At 40.9% G+C, this 18,538-nt stretch overlaps 1 protein-coding gene across 2 annotated transcripts; it reads left to right on the plus strand.

Annotated features, from left to right (window-relative positions):
• The first annotated feature begins 390 nt into the window (after positions 1 to 390).
• rsf1a (remodeling and spacing factor 1a) lies at positions 391 to 17,576 on the plus strand. Of its 2 annotated transcripts, none has more exons than XM_029518205.1 (18): positions 391 to 570; positions 2,672 to 2,763; positions 2,953 to 3,045; positions 3,186 to 3,391; positions 3,858 to 3,982; positions 4,618 to 4,719; positions 5,197 to 6,625; positions 6,763 to 6,964; positions 7,054 to 7,263; positions 7,568 to 7,672; positions 7,976 to 8,055; positions 8,134 to 8,182; positions 8,809 to 8,915; positions 10,172 to 10,236; positions 10,881 to 11,055; positions 11,175 to 11,404; positions 12,140 to 12,337; positions 12,696 to 17,576. In XM_029518205.1, exons 1-18 carry the CDS (start codon positions 417 to 419, stop codon positions 13,493 to 13,495), a joined length of 4,422 nt encoding a protein of 1,473 aa, XP_029374065.1. In that variant the 5' UTR covers positions 391 to 416; the 3' UTR covers positions 13,496 to 17,576. The 2 variants fall into 2 exon arrangements, with proteins under 2 accessions (XP_029374065.1, XP_029374066.1); XM_029518206.1 differs by having other exon boundaries at positions 452 to 581.
• Positions 17,577 to 18,538: the final 962 nt, after the last annotated feature.

Here is an 18,538-nt window from a genome sequence, read left to right on the forward strand (position 1 = left end):
TTGCGATGAATTCTGGGCATTTCATCTCCTAACTTCTCACAGCTCCGTCAAGCGTACTCGAAATGCCTGTAATCTTACCGGATATCAAGTCATTCATTTCAAAATAAAGAGAACATTTCTGAACTCGAAAGAGAATAATAATAATAAGAAGAATAAGAATAATCCAGGCCGTTTTGTTTTACGGGCTAAAGGGGTGCTTAGTATGATAAGAGAAAGTTGCTGCGTGCTTCCTTACTTTACTTGAAAACTCAACCCCCTGTTTGTTATTATTGTGAAAATCTGCCGCGGGTGCTGCTCGCTCTCGCGGTGTGGAACTTGACACCGGTAGCCGCTTCATTCCCTCCATTCATTTTCGCTGGCGTACAGTCGCATCCCGACAGCAAGCCCTCCCCTCCTGTTTCTCTCCGCCTGGAAAGATGGCTGCTCCGGTGGTGGTGAGACGCTCCGGCCCGGCGCTCTGCCCAAGCTTTGCGGAGGTCTGCTCGTTCCTGGAGCGATACGGGGCGGCGCTGGATCTACCCGAGATGACGTTCCCGCAGATGGAGAGGTATCTGCGGGACACGACGACAGGTGAGACATCGGTAGGTGTTGGTGGTACCGAACTGGTGGAAAGCTGCGACACTTGAAACCAAAAGAGAAGGGGCCATCACTTCCACCACCATCATCATCATCGTGGTGATGAGGATGACGAAAAATGTTGTGTGTGTGTGTGTGTGTGTGTGTGGGAGTGTTTGCACGCGCGCGTGCGCGCGCCGGGGGGGGGGGGGGGGGTGCGTGCGTGCGTATGTGCGCGCGTGTGGCCCGGCAGAGCAGCATCCGTTTTAGAGTTTAGTCCGCGAGCGTTTACACTTTGTCACCGGCCGCCCCGTAGTTTGATCCGGGACGGTTTTTCTCGGGGGACGGTCAGTGTTTGGTCTAAGTTCGTGTGGAAGCGTTGGAGCAAGGGGAAAAGGTAGCCGCTAACAGGCTGCTAGCCCCCCCTCCAAACCTTACTCACTTTGGACTCTGCTGTTTGTCCTGAAGTTAGGAGACAGGGACACGCATCATTCGGCTCGGAAGGGGCGGGGGTGGGGAGGTGACAGTTAGAACCAAGTGACAACTCGTCGATTCTGTTGTTGGGGCTCCTATTGATCTGTTAACGATCAACTTGATGTGGGAGCCATGATGCAGCACCGCCGAGTGACCACACACAGCCAACCAGCTAGCACCGGAGTGCTGTCAGGTGTACATTTTCACCGGCCTCGGCTCACAGGCGGTCGGACTGGCATAACATTCCGGTGTCCCGGGTGTTTACATGTTCACCCGTGAACTCACGGTCACAGTGTTTCCACCTTGTGATGTGTCTTTTAGCCGGACCGACTTATATTAGCTGTAAACTGTGGATGCAAATTTTATTTATTTATTTATTTATTTTTTATTTTTTATTTTTTTTTTTTGGAGGGGGGGCATTGCTAGAAAGGCTGTCATGTCTGCGCAGGCGCCGTAGGGACTCTCGCTGCTAGCTGCTGGCTTAGTTAGCATCAAGGCTCCGTCAACTTTTAATCCAAGGTTGAGACAGTGAATGAACTTTTGCTTTGATCAAAAGTCTCACACTGGTATTAGGCTGTTAATGGCTTTAAAGACCGCCTCAGTCCACTCAGTTTGGTAGTGAGGAAATCGTCGGTTATCGTTACCTCTGCTGCTTACTGTAAATTCAACAATATAACACAAACAGCTAATATTATACTGTGGTTAAATATAACACATTTTTCTACATGATCTCCTGAGGTTTTGGTGATTGTACGAAAACCTAAAATGGAAGTTTTCTGTGCCAAAGAGCAGGAATTCCCTGGTATTTCATGGGCTAAAAGTAAAAGTTCAGTCCATACTAAATGTCAACGGAATTTTTCTGTCACAAAGCAGAAGCCTACAGTCACAGCAGTTTCATGACAAAGCCTGAGGTTTTTATCTGGTCTTCATCATTGACTGTCTCAGTTTATTTATATAATTGTTGAATTTCAAAAATGTCAACAACAACAACATCTCTCAGAATCACAACCCACCACAACATGATCGACCAAAACCCTAAAAAACTAGTCTCCATGCGATTTTATGAAAAGCCAGAGAAATAATAGATGAAATACAGTTTTCTTAAGATTTTCCAACGGTAAAACATTTTTGTTGTGAAATAATCTGTTATAGCTGTTCATATTTGCTATCTACACTGTGCTGGGAGATCCAGAGGACCTTCTGTCTAGTGTGTCTTGCCTCCGTGTTTATTTTTCAAAATATACAACACCTCTCAGTGCAACACACATTATTATTGCAAAAACGAATCTTGAGTCGATAACAACACATTTTACATTCACATGTAGTAAATAGTTGATAAAAGAATTGTAAACCTAAGAATACAATCAAATGCAACACCAGTCTAAAAAATATTCAAAAGGTTTTCCTATCAAGCTGTTTATTAACATGTTTTTCATGGTAAATTAATCACATTTGCCTTATTCATGATTACAGTATTGAGTTGAACAATGGGCCTTGTATAAAATGGGATTACAATTTTGAGTCTTAACTGATCTCTTCTGCTTCCCATTGAAAATTGCTGCCCCTTTAGCAGCTTAAAGAGCGATCAAATTGATTTAAAAAAACATTAAGATGAACAACTATCTGTCCAATCTAATTACAGTACCTAAACCCCTTGTGGAGCTCCACGTGAAACTGCTCAGAAAACTGGGGAGGTCTGTGTCAACTGACCGCTGGGAAAAATACCTGGCTAAGGTGAGTGCTTCGTGAATATGTTTGGGCTGTGGAATGCAACTGCAATTTTTCCCATAAACTCTACGGCCTTGCCTTGTTTGTGATCAACCATCAGAGAAAGGTTAAAAAATATTTAAGCGTAAACCATGCAGTGCATGTGTGAAAACAGGCTTTTATCCAGTGGTTGTACTGACACATTGTGTCCTGTAGGTTTGCCTGGAGTTGAACAGCACCTGGGCCTGGGAGCTAGAGCAAAAGGGCTATCAGGAGATGTCCATTGAATGCAAGTCCAGCATCCTCAAAGTATGATGCCTCTGTGTTTACTTAATGAAACTAATAGACCTCAAAGTTGGAAACATAATATCAACCTTCTCTTCCAAAGCCCTTTGCACCATGAATTCCTCCAAATCTATTTTCATGTGTGTTTATTCTTTACCTTTCAGTATCTTTGCGAGTGTCAGTTTGATGACAATCTGAAGTTTAAGACGGCAATCAATGAGGAGGACCCGGAGAAGATGCGTTTGCAGCCTGTAGGCCGGGACCGGTATGGACTGATATATTGGCTTCAGCTGGATCACGAGCAGAACATTCGACTTTACACTGAGGAGCAGGACGATCTGGATGGATCCACCTGGAAGTGTATCGTCAGGTAGAACAGTTGTCTGAATCCAGTAGTTACACCTGCCTGCATCTGTTTTTTTAGGCAGCACAACGGCAGTGGTTAGTAATGTTTCCCCACAACATGAAGGTTGCAGGTTTGGTCCCCAGGCCTGGGCCTTTCTGTGCGGAGTTTGCATGTTCTTCCTGTGCTTGCATGTTTTTTTTTCCGGGTACCCTGGTTTCCTCCCACCATCCAAAGATGTGCATGTTTAGGTTAATTGTTGACTCTAAATTGCTCGAAGGTCTGAGTGTGAGTGATTGTTTGTCTCTTTATATTGGCCATTTGATGGGCTGGCAACCTGTCCTGGGTGTACCTGGCCCTCACCCAGAGCAATGGCTGGGATTGGCCCAGCACCCCCACCAACCTGGAAATGGACAAGTGGTAGAAAATTAGTTAGTTAGATGAGAGATGTTGTTTCATATTTTTTAAAACCACTGTCAATCTGTGTCCCAAGGACTCGTAATGACCTGGCTGAGGCTCTGGATCTCTTGAGAGGTCAAATCGATCAAAACCAGAATCAGGAAAGGGACCAGAACCAGGCTGGATCCAGGAGCATCAGTCCAACTGAGAAAGCTGCAGGTATGTGTGGCCTTATTCATGCATATAAGGAACTTAACAGAAAAATCTCTCTGTGAACATGGGTGACAGAATGAGGCCCGTGCCATACTGAAATACATACATGAAACTGCAATTTCCCAGTCTGGGATAAATAAAGTATCTATCTATCTATACTGCTTATCTTACTTGTGCTTGAACCTTGGTTTTTATTTCAGGATCCATGTTAATGTGTTACAGCAGCTGCTAAGCCAATTTGAGACCTGCATGACATCATCATCCATTATTGTGATATTGATATAATTTTAGAAACCTTACATGAATGATACCTATCACTATTGTTTTAATATCTAGGATATATCTGGATATATCACAGACATGAAAAAAATTACATTTACATGTCACCTGAACAAAACCTGGATGCGCCTGAAAACATGCTTCGTGAAATTTTGAAAATATGACCATTGTTATTTGGCCATGCGCTTTCCAATCTTTTGTATCTTCATTAACAGATTGTGCGTAATTAAACTTTGCCAATGCATTATATATTCACGACAGCAACAGTGCTCTTTTGCCCCCTTTCTTTCTCTATTGCTACTTTACAATAGTATTAATAAAGGATGAAATTGTCTGTTTTGTTTTGTTTAATGATGATTTAGGGGATGAGGCTGTAGGAAGCACCAGCTCAAAACCTTCCAAGACTACAAACGAATGCGCTGCAAAGAGTGATCTTGTAAAAGAAGAGAAACCCCTGAAACAAGGTACCTTAAACTGTGACTAACTAGCAACTGTGTGGGCTTAATGACAATTTTGTGATAGGTATTTTACTTAGCAGCCAAGCCATTATACAAGAGGAAGAATGGTTATGGCTGACATGCAAAAGAGCTGCAGATATTGTGCGTGTCTAGTCAGCATCAAAAATGCTGGGGGCACCAAGACACACAAATTTTGTGTCTTTCAGTGATAATTTGGGCAACTCCACTACTGACAGTTACGTACACTTTTTACCTTCCATATACAGGAAGAGCTGAAAATAACCTTTAATTATATTTTCATCTGTATATACATCTTAAGAGGCTGCATGGAAAACTCCACATCCTGATCAGGAACACTTGATTTGTTTTATTCTTATTTTGGAACAGAGTTTTTACCTGATCAACTCCTACCACTCAATCCCTGTCTCGATTTTGGTTTCTTGTTTTTTCCTGAAGTGTAATTGTGTTGTTTTTGTTTTCTAGTGATAAAACAGGAGCAGACACAGACTGTCAAGCAGGAAAATACTGACACTGAAGATAAGACAGACCACAAACCTGTGTTTGATAATCGAGTGAGCACGATCACCACCATTGTCAAGTCCGAATCCAGAGACACAGATGCCCCCAAAAACGTAGTGTCAGTCGTCATGGCACCGGTTGCAACTGTGCCAAAACAGGAACTTAACAAGGAAGAGGAAGCAGGGCGGGCAGTCGTCAGGAGCAACCAGCAGGCCAAGATACCACTAAAGAAAAGGGAGCTCAAGCTTGCGGAGAGCTACAACATAAACCACTTGAACCATAACAGCAACAGTAGTATTATTGTGTGTAACCCTTCAGTGATCCAGAGCAAGGACAGTCATGGAAGAGAAGGGATGCTATCTAATTCATTAGCACCTGCCAGCAGTCAGTCTGTCTCTCAACAGCATCAGCATCTAGTAGTAAGTGCGTCAAGGCAAGAACTGACCAATGGGAGAGCATTTCATCTCTTGCCTCCCAAAGAGGGACAGAATGGAGTTATTGGGTCTATAGGTCAAGCTAGTGTTGTAAGTCATGTAGGGGTCATCCGCAGTCCATCAGAGCATCACAGAGCCCCTTGTGCTGAGCAGCAGGAACATAATGGACCAAATTTAGATCACTGGGGCTCTAGAACTGTGGAAGAAGAAAGGGACGTGAGCCGGAAGTCAGTACTGGTAAGGAAGGGACCGTTTGAGGCAGAGACACCAACAGCCAGCACTATTCCTACTCATGTAGCAAAAGAGGCTCAGACAGCCAGAAATTTACTAATGCCATTCTCAAAGTTTGATCAAATCTCTGAAGTTGCAGAGAGAAAAGCGGATTCTGCCAGCATTTCTTTGGTATCTCAGTGTACAGAGGAGGCCAAGAGACAGATGACAGGAGACCAGGGTAAAAAAACAACAGAGGAACAGTTAGGCAAGGGGTCAAAAACTGGAAACAGCAGTCGTCAACAGCAGGATGACAATGTGGAAGGAAGGGAGGACAGGAGAACAAATGTGCCTGGATGTTCAGTGGGAGAAGAAGGAAGTGAAGGTGACCATGAAAAGAACAAAAACACTTTAGAGAAGGTGAGGGAAGAATCAGAGGGCCCTTTTCTAGCTCTGACATTAGAGCAGAAAGATGCAAGTGGCCACCATGACCACCCGGGAGATGGAGTAAATGGTGACCTGACAGACCAAGTCAGTGTAAAGGACAAGCATGGACCAGAGGAGAGGCAGGGTCTTCTGGAGGAAGCCTCCTCTGAGCTCCAGAAAGAAGGAATCAGGTTGAAGATAAAAATTCCTCCCCACAGGAGAAACGAGTTAAGGGGAAAAGGAGGAAAAGAGGAGGGGAAAGAGAGGCAGGACGAGGTACAAGAGGAAGGAAGGCCGCTGAGGAGATCTGCAAGGATTTGCAGGTATGTGTATAATAAGACAAAATAAAAAGGGCGATTAGTGAATCAACTTTCTTTTAGTTTTTGTCCATTGTGATCTGAGGTACAACTGTGAGGTACAGACAGTAAATTCAGTCCCATTTATACCTTTTTTCTTGAAGATCATCTGCTTTGCCAACCTGCAGGCCGAGCTCCAAAGTGGCTGAGAGCCAGAGAAAGAAACCACAAAGCAAACAGGCACTGCCTACTAGAGCGAGGGAAGAAGAGGAAGAGGAGGATGAAGAATATGAGGAAGAGGAGCAAAGCTCAACTACACATAAAGACAGAAAAGCAGAACCTGTCGGGCCACTAAGGAAAAGAAGGGTAATATATTTTTAAATGTATGTGCTTTGAGTGTCCGCAAATCCAATTGGGTTCTTGTTGTGTTTAAAATTTCTCTCCCATTTTTTTAGGGTAAAAGAAGGCATCGACGCCCTCGATGGTCCAACATCCGCTCAAAGAGACGTAAACTTTGCGAGGGAGGGCAGGTGGAGTACAGGGGGAAGAAACCGGGAGAGGATGAGAGTGAAGGAGGTAGTGACTCAGAGGAAACATGTAAATCAGAGGAGATTTTCAGTGAAGATGCCTGCACTCACTGTGGCCTGCCCAACCACCCTGAACTGGTAGGAGAGGAGCGTGTCACTGTTTTATTATACACATATTAGAGCACACCCCAGCGTTTTTTGTCTTCTTCTCCTTGTTTATCTGTTTGCTGATGACTGATAAATCCGCTCACATTTCCAGCACTCCAAATGAATAGATAACATGCAAGTAAAACCAAAATATTGAATTAAAAGTATTTTATTTTTTAAGTTGCATACAGTGACGTTATTGTTTATATGCGACAACAGGAACTGTGGATAAAAAGACTTGTCACTATGAGTTATTTCACAGTGTAGTTGTTTGTTTGTGTATGTGTGTTCTCAGATTCTGCTGTGTGATTCCTGCGACAGTGGCTACCACACTGCCTGTTTGCGGCCACCGCTTATGTTGATTCCAGATGGAGAGTGGTTCTGCCCACCCTGCCAACATGTAAGTTGCGTATGTGTGTGTGTTAGTGAGTAAATGTGTCAGACAGATGGATAGTTTTGTGTTTCATGATTTGCTGGTAAAACTCTTGGTGGTTGATGGTTTGAAGAAAAGTTCATAGTGGAGTTTGGAAAATGTTTTTGATACTTGATAATAATACAAGCTTTTGACAAAGGTTTCCAGAATTTTTCCAGAACTAAATGTTTTATAGATGTGTTAAGCAGTAGTGCATAATTAATCATATTTTCAAAGAGAATTTTTCGTTGACAGTAACAGATTTGTCCTGTTTGCTTTTCCTCCCTTCAGAAGCTGTTGTGTGAGAAACTGGAGGAGCAGCTGCAAAATTTGGACAGTGCTCTTAAGAAAAGAGAGAGAGCAGAGAGGAGGTAAGAAACACAAGGATGCACTCTTAAAAACTTTCCAAATGACGTGGATTCTGACTTCCTCTCTCCCTGTCGGTCCAGGAGGGAGAGGCTGGTGTATGTGGGAATCAGTGTGGAGAACATCATACCTGTAAGTAAATCAAAAACAACACAAAGAATGTAACTTCTAATTGAATAATAATAATTATTTATAATAATAATAATAATTTTTGGGAGATCTGTGCAAAAGTTCAGCTTCAAGGCAAAGATGCTTGGCTTGCTGTAAACATGTCTCAGCTGAATTACACCTTTACAGTGGTGTCATCTTTTCTCAAACATAGCAAAACAGCTGAACAATAGAAAGAAGTTGCAGAGAACCTTGTTCTTTCAATGACTCGTGGCTAGTTGTGTGAGATTTTTTTTTCCATAAGCACATCACAGCCCTTTGGAACTGCATGTTAAATTTGAACCATAAATTGAAATGTGTAGCATCATATCTATCAGCATGACAAAGTTAAGTGTTCTGTAGTTATTGTTGTTTGAATGGTACTCATAAGAGAAGCAGCAGTTTCAATTGTCTTACCTTGAGTTTCTTTGTACAGAAATGTTGTTGTACCCTGTAGTTTATGGTTACCAGCAATCAGCAGGGAATTTCCCTCTCTGGAATTCAGCTAGAACACAACAACAACCTTTGACACAAATACATTAGTGAAGCTTTATTCTATAAAAATAGAAAAAAAATAACCCGTGTGTGACACTAAGCAAAAATCTTTTTAGGAAGGAGATGAGGAGGAGGAGGAGAAGTCAACAAAGAAGAAAGATTGCAAGAACAGTAAAAATCTGGGGAGGAGATCAACCAGAACCAGGAAACACATCAGCTACAGGTGGGTGCAGCCTGGCAAGGGATTAAGTGAGTTGGTTTAGATTTTGTTCATCTTGGAAGTGGAACTCTGGTTTTTCTGTTCCAGAAACTCACATCAATTCAACTCTGAGTAAGTTATCACCGGAACTTGCTCTGGGAACTGAACATGTTTACTGACAAACCCTGAGTTTCCCTCTGTGTTCTCCCGCAGAACATTCCAGTATGTTTTATGTGGAGCTTTCTTAACAAACAAAAGTCAAAGCCAGCGTTAAAGTCAATTTCACTGTATCCATCAGATGTACACAGGAATCAAGAAACATTTCTCTCCAACCCACAGTTCAGATAAAGTAGAAAAAGTGCTAAAAATACAAAAGTTAACAAACCTTCACTACAACATACCACAGTGTAAGGACTGCACTGCACAAGGTTTTTTGACCATTAAGAGTTCTTTATATTTTTAGCCACACTCACCTATTCATACTTACACATATACAGCACTTTTCCAACCACGAACACATACTGATTATACATCAGGGACAGTTTGGGGTTTCTTCGTTCACTGCTGGTTCAGTGACTTCATCAGGAACTGGAGCCGCTGTTCACCATTGATCAGTGAACAACCTGCTCGACATCCTGAGCTGCAGCTGCCTCTTTATATCTTTGAGTTGTAACCTAAATGTGTGTTTTATTCCCCATGAAACATTTCCTGAGCTGCTATTTTTTCAATAATTTGCTTAGATTGATATTTACAATCGCCAGAACACTTCTTCTGCTCCATATTTCAGATAACCTGACAACCTCATGTCTCTTACAGTTCTACAAGGAATTATAAGCATTGAAAGGGTTTTTGGTAATACTTGTTATCGCTAAAGGGCCAACTTCAGCATTAACAACTGTTTTCTTACCACTCTATAAGCATCAGAAGCATCAAACTAAAAATCAAACTTCATTTATTTACCCACCATGGACTGTTTAAAGTAGTGGAAAGCAACAGTGATGTTCTTTATCTTCTTCATCACCTCCTTTCTTCTACTAAAGTTGTTATCCATCTGCTAACTTGTAGCCTGGCAAGGAAATTTAGTTAGCTCCATAAAACTAAAATTAAAAACCAAATTTTCCAGTGTTCAAGATATGTGTGATAATACTTAATTGACTTAACATAAGTGGGAAGTGGCTCAAATGAGTCTGTGAGACTGTGTTGGAACCAAATCTCATAATAAAAAACTTAAAATCTCAGAATAAGCTTGTCTTCATTGGTTTTGCATGTTTGTGTTGTAGGTTTGATGACTTTGATGATGCCATCGATGAAGCCATAGAGGAAGACATCCAAGACCTGTGCAGTGGTGAGTGGACGATGTGAACCTTCAAAAAATGAGACAGACTGGTGATTAAGGAGTGAAGACTTTAGGGTTGAGGAATACCTCAGCACCTGTATGAGCTTGCTACGATGATAACGAGGGAATAATCCAAAACAAATACTCTGCCCCTCAATTGAAGATCTGTACAAGAGTTCATAGCAGGTTCCTGAGCAGCTGTTTTAATCAATTGTACCAGTCAGGTGCTTTGGCCAGAATGCTTTGCTTTATTTTGCACTGGGCTGTCCCCAAAAAGTCATCCTTATTTGGTCAACAGCAGGCATTTACACTGAACAGAGCAGCACAATCAGTTGGGCCTCTTCAGTCCTCTGCCCACTGACAGGTGTTACAGATGGGTTAGTATTAGAGCGCTATCTTTTTCAATATATACCACCTCTTTGGGCCTAACTCGCATGGCTTTTTATATCTCCGTCAGCAGACAGTACCCAACAATACCTGTCATTCCTGCCAGACAACCCCACATTTTGGACATGGAGCTCAGCTTTTCTCTCTGACATGTCCACATGGCCCCAAATGCACCATTACTGCTGCTCCCGACAGGAGTCTAGGCTGAGAACACAAAATCTATATTACTTTCAACTGAAGAAACTGATTTGATATTTCTTATTTAGGAACAGGGCAAGACAAAGACATCTCTGGCATCCTATCAGAGGATACGAAGGAGAGTCAGCGGCCAATCAAAAGCCAGGTTCATACTGCTAGGAACAGGAAGAAGCGGAGACTGAATGACCTGGAGAGTGATAGCACTGCAGCAGAGAGTGAAGATGAGTTCATGCTCAGCAACAGGTAACACAAACTTATCCTCATGTTAAAGCCAAAATTTTTTTACCTCTGCTCATTCTGCACTCTGGATTTTTTTTTTTTTTTTTTTTTTTTTGGCGGGGGGTTGTTGTTTTCATCTAAAGCTCAGAGGATGAAGATTTTGGGGCATCAGGGGCAGATGATGATGAAGAGGAAGATGAAGATGCTGGCAGTGATGTGGGCAGCTGGGACAGTGGGACCCGCCCTAGACGGGCGTTGAGAGGGGAGCCAAAACATAGACCAAGCAGGAACCAACGCAGGGGGAGGAAACGGCTGAGGCGGCGACGGAGACACTCCTCAGAGGAAGAGGATGAAGAAAGTGATGAAGAAATAGGTGAGACAATGAGGAAAACTGCCAGGCTGCGTGACAGAATCTGGTTTTGTTTGCATTACAATTGCATTGTTAGTGGAATAGAAGTAATTGAAAATGCTATTTAATTTTATGAGTAACTAATGACACCTTGAAACTTTTGAATCATTCCAAATGAGGCAATACTGTCATAACAGTTGATGTTATTCTAAAATATAAATTTAAAAGGAAATCTCTTCACCAGGAAGGAAAGCTGCTGAAGCAGCATTTTAGGCAAAAGATGTATTTCAACTGTTTCTACAACTAAATAGATATTTCTGGTTGGGGTTTCAGCTTTCCAGTTTTTCAGATCTTTTTTTTTTTTTTTCTTGGTTGTATAATGTCTTAAGCTGAGTACTTTTGGCTTTTTGTGGCTGAACCAAACTATTTGAAGACATCAACCCACAGACTCTGGTGATGAGGATATGATTAAAAAACAAAAACACTTAACCCCAACCCTAATGCCAGGAAATAGTTTTAAAAGAAGTCCAAAGTGTCGTCGTGTTTTTTACTGCTAACAGTCCAACACACAGAAACAATCTGTGGACAACTATAAATGTAACAGGGGAGGAAGGAAGGAGCAAGCCTGAATCCAGGGAATATTTTTATATTTTTACTTGATAAATTATAATCAGTCCATATAAAATTGTTATCCATCTATTTTTCCTGTCAGTTGTTAGTGACATCTTCATTGTCTCTGTCTCTCTACATCCTCGCCAGATTCAGATCAGTTCAGTGACATGACTGACAGTGACACTGACAAAAAGAGGCGGGGTCTGAGGCGGGGTCAGCACCAGCAGGTCAATTACCGTGAGACATCCGAGTCATCAGACAACTCTCAGGCCTCCACCACCAGAAACAAGGTCAAACCCCGACGTAGGCCGTTCAAGGAGCATCTATCCAGTGACTACAGTGATGGTGAGTCTTCGCTGGCATCTGCATTATCGTTTTCACTCGAATAACTTTTAAGTGAATGTCAAAAAAGAAATTATATGGAGAGCTCAAATAAATACCAAAAGCTGTTGCATTCTGTGTTTTACTGAACTAAGTTTTCCAGCTGTTTTTGGTTTACTGTATCTCATTATTACAGTCAATTGTATTTACACTGCTAAACATAAAAAAGTGGCTGCTGAAGCAATCCTTTAAGATAGTGTTGTTGTTATTAATAGCATTAATAACATATTTATCAAATTCAGCACACTAGCATTACTGAAGGGAATTAACATCTCAAAAATGTATTCTGTCCAATAAACCATTGTTTTTGTTTTTCTTCCAGTGTTGCCCTCTTCCAGAGACTCAGAGGATGATTATGAAGATGAAGAGGAGGATGACCAGAGACTTAACAGGAAGAGAAGAGAGGAGGTGGACATTCAAAGAAAGAAGATGAGAGAAAAGCGTAGGAGAAATGAAGATGTTGAGGACGAAGACGGTGACAGAAAGAGAGAAAGGCAACTGAAAAGGAGATTGTTAGAGAAGGAGAACGATAAAGAGAAGCGGAGACGATTGAAGACGACAGGCAGAGAAGAGCAAGACCTGGAGAAGATGGGCAGGGGAAAGAGGAGACAGATGTTGTCACAGCAGCGACACAAACGCCTTGCTCAGATGCTGAAAAAACGGAGGCCTTCGACGGACGACGAGGAAGAGTCAGAGGATTCAGAGGAGTCAGAATCATCATCAGAAGAGGATCGCCCGATTCGCAAAAGACTCAACCGCATTGACTCGGATGATGATGAAGAGGAATATGAGAACAAAGTGGAGGGAAGACAGAGGATAATGACCAAAAAGTCTGTAGTGGTGGAGAGGAAGGCAGATGGCGATGCTCAGGAAAAGGGAAGCGGCCGCAGTCTGTCTCCATCAAACAGACATCGGACCTTCAGAGGCCCTGCTAAGCCTGGGGCTGGAAGTCCCACGGTGCCCAGGGACAGCCCAGCATCAGACAGGCAGGGCAGGCACAATGGTCCCTTTCATCCAGAAGGTGGGGAAGAGGAAGGGGAGGAGGAGGAGGAAGATGAAGAGGAAGAGGAGGAGGGCCAGACGGACTCAATAAACTCTGTCCAGAACAGTCCACAGTCATGATGTTTTGTGTGACTAACACTTGATTTGTTCCTTCAGTTTTTCTTTTAACTGTCAAATCTCTCATTCACAAACCACCTTTGAAACTGGATATATCTCTCTCTCTCTCCACCATTTTCTCTTTTCTTTTTTGTACTGCCCTGTCTTGCTCTTCCTCCTCGCTGTTGTATTGTAGTAGGGTGCTTTCCACCATTGCATTCTGTACAGATAATCCTAAGTAACCGTCATCATTACATCTGGCGGAACATAAAGGCCAGCAAGCAGGACCAAAAGCATCCTCATATGTGTGGACGGACTAACAACTGGAGGTTATCGCAACCATTTCCCAGAACTCTTGAGTTGTGTTTCTGCTGAGTCCATGTGACATAATGATAGTGAGTTCATCAGGTGTGGGTCTAACTGTATTAGACACAGGAGGATATTTGTCGTGTACCACATTCTAAAGCACTTCATCATTTTCGTAGCACTTAACCTGCAGTCAAGGAGAGTGCCAGTTTCAAACTGAACACTTTGGATAAAGGATTCACACGATGCAACAGTCACAAAATCCCATAAAATTACACCTTCTCCCATCAATCTGGTGCTAGCTATGTACAAAGATAGTATAGTATTTATTTGTGTGGGTTTTGACATATATATGAATTAATTGCTTCTAAAACAATGGAAGTTAATAGAAATGTGCGGTGAGGACCAAAAACACAATTTTAGTGTTGTTTTAGTGATGTGTATACTACACATCTTCATGAGCGCTGGCCAGGAGACATTTGTTGCATGTCGTGCTTCCTGTCTTTATCTACACTGGCCGTCAAAAGTCACAAAAAGCCCAAAAAAACAAATTATAATAGCGAGTGTCTTTTAAGAGCATAAAAAATACAAACTAAAGGAGGATTTGTCTCCATCATGTTGTACCAAATTTCCCCTCGGTTTAATAAAGAATTTTCTGATTCTGATTCTGATGTTAGTGGGGTTGCAAACATATGTCCAATATTTAAAAACTTGCAAAAATAAAAACACCAACACAAAGGGCAATACATATTAGTTCATTGGTTATGAACTTGTGTTCCTGTGGATGTAGCTCAGTGGTAGAGGTGCATGCTTTGCATGCAGAAGCATGTACCTGTGCCACCTGGAGAAATGGGGGAAGTTTGCAGTGGGAAGGGCATCTGGCATGAAAACTGGCTAAATCAGTCATGCAAGTCACAGACATGACTTGCTGTGGTGACCCAAAATAGAGAAAGGTTATGACTGAGAAATCTTATGAATTTGTGTAAATGAATCATTGCAGAACTGCCTGAATGCAAATATAAAACAACAACAACACTGACTCAATTCAGATATTTGTGGTCTGCATATTTCTGGTGTGCAGAACTTGAAGATGAGTTGTTCAAACTCATATATATTCATACTATTCACACCTCAAGATTTATCAAAACACAAATTAACAGGTCTGTCTTCACAACATTAAATCTGCCTTATTATAGAATGATGCTCATACCCATTTGACACATTGCATCACTGAGTGTCCAAGTGTTGCGTTTCAGACTGGCTGCTCATTTGTCTCACGTGTTCTCAAAGCCTTGGTTGACGGGAACATGTTTGCTGTACATATTTTGCCTGTATGCTGTTTCTTGTAAGATAATAGACGTTCTGTTCTTAGTCTTCTTGTAAAATACAGTGTTATATTTTGTATATGAAGGAGAGGAGTCAAGATGCTGCTGCGGGTGATATGTGGATCAACGGGGTTTCATTTTGTGGGGTTTTGCAAGTTCATCAAGGGTTTGCTCATATGAGATTCTGTGGCTGTTTATTTGTGTGAAATAAGACCAGTGTGGGCCCTGTTCACCTGTGACAGAAAATTACTGCTCACTCTCAGCCCTGTTTAGTACATATTTAACCATTCTCTAACACTCTGCACCCCTCAACCGGACCCCAGGAGGGAACAATGCTTTTCTTTATTTATTTTTTTTTTTATTATTATTTTATTTTTTTGTTTGTTTTGTTTAAGGCTCAGGGGAGGAAAATTAACTTATCACTTTGTTCTCTCCACCAGCCATCTCAGCTTTGAAATCATCATCACTATCAGAATTCATGCTTCTCTGGAAAGGTTTAATTTGGTAAAATGGCTGAAGTGGCAGAAAATTTTGGGGCTCTTTCTTGGGCAGAATAGACAAATTCCTTCAACTTCATACTGTCAAATCACTGTTTAGGCTTGAAGTTTTATCCTGCTGTTCACGTAAACCAAGCTGTTAATAGGAGGAGAGCAGGCTGGTTTTACCCTGCTGTTCACCCCAGTTTTTGAATATCTGATGATCTCACTTTAGATTAAATGAGAAGGTTAAACTCAGAAGTTACAATAGCCCTGCAGATCTCTGTTTTACTTCACCCTGTACAAACTGTGTTTATCAAACATCAAAGTTACACTTCAAAATGCTCTAACACCAGCTTGGAAATAAAAAGCCAATGTGTGAACAATATGACAGGTTTGTTGAGCTAATGTACTTTACAGCATCTGCTTTTAACCAACTTTTTTGTCAAGAGTTTGGAATTTTATCTACTAGAAACTTTTATGAAAAACTTTTATCTTCAGGACTGTGATCAGGAGTAAAATTGAAAGAGTCTAAAATCGCTTGATTTTCTTTGAAGCTTTGTTTTTACAACAGCCTGGTCAATGCCTAATGAACCTCATATAATATAAAAAAAATGTTTACTGGGCCCTGGGTCTAAACACAGAGAAGAAGCGCTAATCTGAGGCCCCTAAAATTAAAGGATGGCTGTGTTTTAATTGGCCAAGTTGTTCCCAAAGTTTACTCAGTTTTCAAAAAGGGGATTTCAGGGGGATACAAGGAGCAGAGGACACAGTCAGTTGAAGGAATAGCTTCTTTTTCATCTTGAGAAACCCCACAAAACAAATACTGAAACTTGTACACAGTAAACCACAAAACAATTTTGGAGTGATGTGGTTTCTGGACAGAAGTCATGGTTATACTGTTTGTCTCAAACTGTCTTTTAGTATCAAAGAGATCAAGCAAACTGTTACTAAAGCCATGAAAAATGCTAATTGTAGGTGCGTAAAAAGAGAGGCAGCCTGATAAAACCCAGATGGTTTTTCCAAATCATTTAGTTCTCTTTCATTCCATTACAAATTGGCATGCTGATTACTGTTTCCTGTATCTTGATGTATGAATTGTAGAAGGTCAACATCTAGTTTCTGTAGCTGTGAATTTACTGCTGGCACATTTTGTGAGGTTTTGTCTGAAATCTAATTTATAACAAATGTTCTTTGATTAAAATTTTCAATATTCATTTTGTGATGATTAAAAAAAAAAAAGCATCCACTACATACAAGTCAAATATCAGGTTATGTTGGTGGTTTATATTTTGCTTATGAAAAAACATTGTCAAAGCCCAAAGATATGTGCAAAACTTTCAATTTTCAGTGTCAAAAGTGCCCAAATTAGTTGATAAATCAGATTTCTGATACAGATAGCTGGAGTTCATACTCTGGTTCATGCTGCATGTTTATTATTTCCACCAGAGACATGGGTCTTATGGGTTGTTTAAAAGAGTGGATGAATAGACGACCTCGATCATTTTTATTTTTCTTTTAAATCAGGGGAATTATGGGAGCGCACATAGCTTTACCTGTGTGTGTTGTGCGACTTGTGAAAGAGCACCAATTAGATAAGATGACATCCCCTTTTGGTTTCATTAGGTGTTTTTACTGGCAGTCATATTATCTTGAGATCTAACTGCAGTATGTATCTCAATGTGAAGTTTGTCCTTTCATCACCGCTATTCATTCACATCCTTTTTAAACTCAACCAGACTCTTAAAATGTCACAGAGCAAGGCAAAATCCATTAGTTTTATGATGATCATAATTTTTTTAGCCACAGTTGGTCCCCTTGGCCTCCTGTTTTCACATTAAGGGGAAATTTATATGTTTGGCTTCAACTCAAAATGAATTAAATGAACCTGATGTGCATCAGCCTTTGGCATCGTGACAGATTCTGTTGATGATAAAATGGCACCACTGGATGTGACTGCAGCTCTTTCCATTTCTCTGTTGTACTGTTACTGTAGTATTGCTGTCACAAATGTTTTCTAAGTTATTAAAACCAACATCCCAGGCATCTCCTGAAACACACATTATGTCTGTGCCTTGTTTTATTTTTTCAATTATATTTTTGAATTGATAGATATTTGACTCTGATCCTTAAAGTGGAGAGCAGAGAAAAGGAAGATTCCTGTGCAAAAGGTGTGCAAATGGTTTTCTCTTATGTAAAATTCACACATTCTCTGTGAAAAAGTGAACTACAAAATTCTTACAGCCACTTTTATGTTTATAAGCTCTTATGTTGTCAGGTATAATACACAATACAAAAGATAATTTTTTGCTCACCTGTGATTTCAGTGAATGATTTTACATTTCAGCATGGTAGAAGCCAAAATGGGTAAAAAAAAAAAAAAAAGGGCTCAGATGTCTCAAATGTCTCAGAGACCAAACTAAGTACAATGGCTCATCACAGGAAATTGGTGTATTCAGTCACACATTGAAATGAAATGTTTGGGAAATGATTCAAATAAATGTAAGTTGTGGTATTTTCTTTGTTTTGTCAATCAAATGACAAAAATGCAAAAATGAATACAAAAGCTGAATTCAAGAGAGAAATATTCTCTTTTAAAAACCATAGCAAGCACAGAGGGGAAAACTGGAAGTATATGATGATGAGGTTTATGTTAAGTGGGATTTCTACATGCATTTCTATATTTTACACGATTTATGAGAATTTCAGGTGCAATTCCGATGAATACTTAAATATCCATGAGAAATAAAATTGTAGCAGATTATTTACTCCAAATATTTAATTAGTTTTTCTTTACTCTTCTATTTATGTGGACTACTATTAATGTTGTTGTTATTGTTATTTAGTTACATTGGCTGCAATGTGACCGCTGGACGGCGATAAGGACCTTCAGAGTAAAATTACGAACGACCCACTTTTGCTACGGGAATAATGACGTGCGTACGTAATAACGTACGTCA

Source organism: Echeneis naucrates, chromosome 13, assembly GCF_900963305.1.
Source record: "Echeneis naucrates chromosome 13, fEcheNa1.1, whole genome shotgun sequence".
NCBI lineage: Eukaryota > Metazoa > Chordata > Actinopteri > Carangiformes > Echeneidae > Echeneis > Echeneis naucrates.